The sequence below is a fragment of the Palaemon carinicauda genome, chromosome 2 (assembly GCF_036898095.1).
Source record: "Palaemon carinicauda isolate YSFRI2023 chromosome 2, ASM3689809v2, whole genome shotgun sequence".
NCBI lineage: Eukaryota > Metazoa > Arthropoda > Malacostraca > Decapoda > Palaemonidae > Palaemon > Palaemon carinicauda.
Genome location: NC_090726.1, coordinates 27,376,788 through 27,383,086, shown reverse-complemented (window position 1 = coordinate 27,383,086; position 6,299 = coordinate 27,376,788). Strand labels below are relative to the sequence as shown.

Below are 6,299 nucleotides of genomic sequence, written 5' to 3'. Positions count from 1 at the left end.
TATATATATATATATATATATATATATATATATATATATATATATATATATATATATGTATATATATATACACATATATATATATATATATATATATATATATATATATATATATATATATATATATATATATATATATATATATGCCCAAGTACACACAAACGGACTATATATATACACACACATATATATATGTGATATATATATATATAAATAAATATATATATAAATTTGTATACACACACACACACATATATATATATATATATATATATATATATATATATATATATATATATATATATATATATATATATATATATATATATATATGTGTGTGTGTGTGTGTGTGTGTGTCTGCATATATATATATATATATATATATATATATATATATATATATATATATATATGTGTGTGTGTCTGCAAACATATATAGATATATATATATATATATATATATATATATATATATATATATATATATATATATATATATATATGTATATATATATATATATATATGTATATATATAAATAAATGTTTATATATATATATATATATATATATATATATATATATATATATATATATATATATATATATATATATATATATATTTAGTTGAGATACTTTAAATCGGGCCCCTTAACGTGGTGAAAGTGTTTGTTTACCGCCATGATCAGCAAAGATGTACTAGTTAAGGTCTCTCATATTATTTTGACTTGCTGTGAGCGATCATTCGAAAATCTGCCAGCATCACCAATCTGCACTGGCCAGCATGGTGATTAAATCTGGCCAAACCCTAGACATGAATCGAAATGTCTGAGGCCTTTGTCCGGTAGTAGAATAGAAACGGCTGCATTTGTTGTTGTTGCTGTTGTATATTTATGTGTTGTGTACAAAGAGAAATAGACATAAAATTATGAACCTACCTGGTGAAATCCCTTCCCATTTTTCCTTTCCAGTTTCTTCGGAGCAACCGTGAACGTCACTGCCCTTCCTTACGCCCCCCATTGGATCGAGACGTCAGAGAAGCAGCCTGATGGAACAACGACCAAGATGTACGGAGGGACAGACTATCAACTTCTATCCACAATCGCTGCGTCTCTCAACTTCACCATTAATGTTTTGCAGCCAGCTAGCTGGGACGAGGTTTGTTTATACAAAGTTGAATTTCACTGTTGTATTTCACTTTCTAATTAGGTTGGTTGGAAATGCTCTAAAAGGCTACAACACACATTCCGTCCATTGGACTCAAACACCGATGCCTACCTGAGAATTTAGTTAGAGTTCTGGGTCTAAGAGAGTTACAGAATATTGTTCAGATAGCATAGTATTAAGTTACTTTACTTCTTATTCTATAATCCACTGAAGGTTACAAGTAAAAAGAATATTTACCTATCTTAAGAATTTCGTTATATCTATTCGATATACACGTACGCAAGCTCACGATCATAATATATATATATATATATATATATATATATATATATATATATATATATATATATATATATATATATATATATACATATATTTATAACAATGAGGCTTTTTCATTATTTTCTCTAAAGAAATAAGCTAATATTGTTTTGTTTGCTATCGAAGCTGGAAGGAAACAAAATTGTCTGTGAGATTGCTTTTTTTATCATTATTATCTCCTTCATAATCCCTATGTAATTAATTATATTAACCCCTCCAATTAATAAGCATTATATATATATATATATATATATATATATATATATATATATATATATATATATATATATATGTTTAATGCTTGTTGATTGGAGGGGTTAATATAATCAATTACATAGAGATTATGTAGGAAATAATAATGATAAAAAAACAATCTCAATAACAATTTTGTTTCATTCCAGCTTCGATGGCAAAACAATATTAGCTTATTATTATAGAGAAAATTATGAAAAAGCCTCATTCTTCAGGTAACCAAAAAAAAAAATGAAAAAAAAAAAAAACAGAAGATATTCCTTACAGAATAGCAGATCAACTTATAAGAAAGCAGAGATGATTATTTCATAGGAAACATATGAACATTTTCTCAAACATATATGAATTTATTTTCCACATTTCACAAAACTAGGATTATAATTTTTCAAGAAGCATAGTAATATTTTTTAAGGGATATTATCAATTATCAGCTCTCTATTGCTTTGTAAGAACTGGGTCAAGTTCTTGAAAAATGGAAAAGCTAAATTCTCACCCAAGTTAAAATAAATTCAGGTGACCGAGCGTGTGGAAGAGAGGACCTCCTATATGGCAACAGTGTTCCACAGCGTGTTGCCACAGAGACTTGAACGGTACGACTACACATACACGTACGAATCCGTGACACTGGATTTCTGTGTTGCCAAACCTGGCCTGAAACCGCAGTGGCAGGCTCTCTATTACCCTTTTACGAACGGGGTTTGGCTGTCTGTCTTGGCTGCTGTTGTGCTGGTGCCACTTTTCCTGAGATGGGTAAGGTCACATGAATTTACAAACAAGTGTAATTAATTTTACATGCTTTCGGGATCAATTTTATAATTTTCGCTTTGTACCTTTTCGTCATTTGCTTAATATTGCTGGGGTTTTCTTTGTCTTATTATTACCAATACTTCTTTTACCCTTTTCCCGTATCAATAATCTATCTTGTTATCGATTGCTCTGATTTTCTGTCTATTTCATCTACTTGACATATGTTAATTCTTGTAGGTTCGAAAAGTTCATTCCTTAAAAAGTTTGATAAGATATTTTCCAGTTGTTAGCATTAGGAGAAAACTTTTCTATTATCTATAACGGCCAAACTCCGTAATATTTATAATTTAATGAAATTTATCATTGCTTAATTTTGTTTACTTTTTCATTGTCCTATTTTTACTTTTATTATGTTGGACTTCCTCTCGTTTCTATCAATATCTATCTATTCCTTGTTTTCTTATGTATCTTATCTACCTACTTTGTTTTTTCTTTACTATTTCATCATTACATTCATATTGCTAATATTTTAATTTACATCCAAAGTAAATGGTTGTAGGAAAATAAATAATTATTACAGCAAACAATGACGACAAATTCTTGGCAATTTGGGAAACCTGTTCACTTCGTTGATTCAGATATGGGATAATAATCTACAGTTATCCATACAGTCTAGTATCGTCGGCTTTTCCTGTAGGTTTGACATCAATAAGACATTTTCAATAACATATATAGTAAAATACTTTCTAATCCTCAACATTAAAAGAAAACAAGTCGATTATCAATAAGCCAGTCGTTATTTTTTTTTCAATTATAATTCAAGGGACATATATTTGAAATATTTTTGGTGAGATAACGTTGTTTCATTATGTTCACTTGTATCTTTCATATTATTTCTTAAAGAGGAGAGACGGTTACAAGAGTCCTTTGTATCTTTAAATCTCAACCAAATGATAAGTATACTAACCGACTGTATTATCCCCCGTAACATATCCTAACTATTCAAATGTTACTGTTATTGTTATGGGTAAACGGCCCCCCAAACGAAAAGTCTAAGGTATTAAACACCTAAATGCGATAATTATTTCTTACAGATGACCATATTGCAATGGCTTATATCATCAGAAACACAAACTTACAATCAATGATTTATAATGAAGTCTATGTATTCCAGACACACAAACAAACGTTCCTAGATGAATCGGGACGTTTCCCTCCGCATTTCGAGCTGGAAGTCACATTTGCAACTCTCCTCGGCCAGACTCTGCCGAAGCAGTTACCTGGCAGCAGTACTTTCCGTATTATTCTTGGAACTTGGCTGGTATTTGCCTTCATTGTAGGAACAGCCTATAGGGGTAACTTGACAGCCTCACTTAGTATTCCTAAATACCCTCCTCGTGTAGAAACGGTGGAGCAGCTGGTGACAACTTTTGACAGGTGAAATGGAACTTTTTATTTCTTGACTCATACCTGCGAAATTTGAAAATATTTTTAAATATTCAATAATATTTCAAAATTTTTATTTCGTGTGATTTCTCAATATTAAGAGTATTCATTTTCCATTAGTTTTCTGTAGTGGGAATTGAAGTAAAACTGAATGATTATGTGTATTAAAAAGATTGTGTAATTAAAACATGATAAAATTCATATTTAAAATATCATTTCTAATAGATGTCCCTTTTATAATACATCATTTCGATTAACATTTTGCTTTGTTATATTTGAAATTAATATATTAATCATTGTCTCTCCTTAGATCATTTTGATTAACATTTTGCTTTGTTATATTTGAAATTGATAGATTAATCATTGTCTCTCCTTAGAAGTATGGTTTTACTTTTCATCTATAAGAAGGATATTAATTTCCTGTTGTGTTCTTGCAGAATAACAATGCCTCCCTTTGGCAATGAGTTCATAAAGTTCTTCAAACAGTCAGATAATCTGCTGTACAAGTCCTTGGCGTATCGTATGTCAATTGTGCCGTCTGTTATGGAAGGTCTTCGGAAAGCTATCAACGGAGAGTAAGTACTTGAGAAGTAACTAGCATCATATTCGACTTTTCCTCTTATATTGGATAAACATAAGAAGACATTTTCCCTACGCAAATGTAAAATTATATTTAGGAAAGTGTATTCTAAGCATCAAGCATCATCTATTGTATTATAGAAATATATATCTTTTTTATATCAATGTGCAAAATAGAGCTGTTATCTAATAAATAATCTCACACGTCAGAAATTTTCCCACGAGATTTCTTATTTCATTAGTTATTAACTTTTTTTTTCTTCGTATCATAATAAGCATAAACATCTTTAAAAATATATCATTCTCTTTCTGTTTATAATGAGAAGGGTTACGTTTAATCGTTAGTATTTATTTTTATTTTCTCATGGCGTATTAACTTTCCCCTTTAGTTATTGCATATATAGCTACATATTTTCTTTGTACATGTAGTTTGAACCACATTCTTCTATGTCTTCCACAACAAATATAGACTATTTTAGTGTCACAATGAGTCTTGTTTTCCCCATTTTTCAACCTCGTACCTTATTATTCCATCAATTCCAACTGTTAAACTCTCCATCTCACGCTCCTGATACCACAGCGAGGCCCACGTCGCTGGACGGAGGTACATGGAGCAGACTATAGCCAAGGAATTCAGCAATCCTGATGGATCCACGAAGCTGTACGTGGGGAGGGAGAGCATCCTTCCAGGGATCTCAGCCTGGCCAATACCACACGACGCTCCTTACAGACAGCAGATTGATCGTGTTATGATGTCTGTTATTGAGGTAATTAAGGCATTAATCGTAGAGAGAGAGAGAGAGAGAGAGAGAGAGAGAGAGAGAGAGAGAGAGAGAGAGAGAGAGAGAGAGAGAATATTTTGTGAGGCAATAAGGGAATATGTGTATGGACATGTTATACTTAATCCACCTGATAACCAATTATAGAGGTATTATATATATATATATATATATATATATATATATATATATATATATATATATATATATATATATATATATATATGTGTGTGTGTGTGTGTGTGTGTGTGTGTGTGTGTGTGTGAGAGAGAATTTATACACGCATAAAGTGTATCATACCGGTCTCACTGTTCATTCTACTTATTGATCGACAAAGGGCGGCTTATACGAGCAGTGGAGTAGGAACATCCTTCGCCAAGCACAATCAGAGAGCAGGAAACGCACGCGAGAATATCTCGCCCAGAAAAAGTCTCTTTCGACGAACGAGAATGAAATGGACAAACCGATGGAGGACGACCAACAATCCTCCAGACCGAGTAAGGCGCTGACAGTTGTCCACATGCAGGGGCCTCTGATGCTTCTCTTGTTGGGACTCATAGTTGGTGGGCTTCTGTTTTCTCTGGAGATTATTACTCATCGTGTCGTCGCTAAGAAACCTTTTTCAATCAATGGTTGATCGATTTTCTGTTTGCAATTCTTTGGAGAAAGTAAGGTTGTCCATGAATGGTTTGTTACAGGAACTGGATATTCTCATTAAAACAACATTGATATTTTACTTTCTTTAGGTACTGCTAGATAAGATATACCCTATGTATAGTCATTTGATAAAGAATTTAATGACTTTTCTAAATGCTTTTTGAATCGCCAAAACAATATTGGTCAAATAAATTGTATGATGACAAATTAGTTTTATTGTTTCAAATTGCTTAAAGTATAATAGAAGATTTTTACAGGGTTGAAATGTTGCTATAACACTCAATTAATCCCTTAGAATTATATTTTCATTCATATGATTTTTTTTTTTACTGGAACCTGATCCTTAAACTTAA

The 6,299-nt window shown here is 31.1% G+C and overlaps 1 protein-coding gene across 1 annotated transcript in view; it reads left to right on the top strand.

Annotated features, from left to right (window-relative positions):
* Positions 1–6,003, top strand: part of LOC137615602 (ionotropic receptor 21a-like) — a 28,836-nt gene extending 22,833 nt beyond the window's left edge. Inside the window, exons 7-12 of the mRNA XM_068345461.1 lie at positions 970–1,156; positions 2,252–2,516; positions 3,682–3,922; positions 4,369–4,506; positions 5,091–5,277; positions 5,627–6,003. Of these exons, the coding sequence (XP_068201562.1) occupies positions 970–1,156; positions 2,252–2,516; positions 3,682–3,922; positions 4,369–4,506; positions 5,091–5,277; positions 5,627–5,926 (1,318 nt within the window). The 3' untranslated portion in view covers positions 5,927–6,003. The remainder of the gene's footprint in view (positions 1–969; positions 1,157–2,251; positions 2,517–3,681; positions 3,923–4,368; positions 4,507–5,090; positions 5,278–5,626) is intronic.
* Positions 6,004–6,299: the final 296 nt, after the last annotated feature.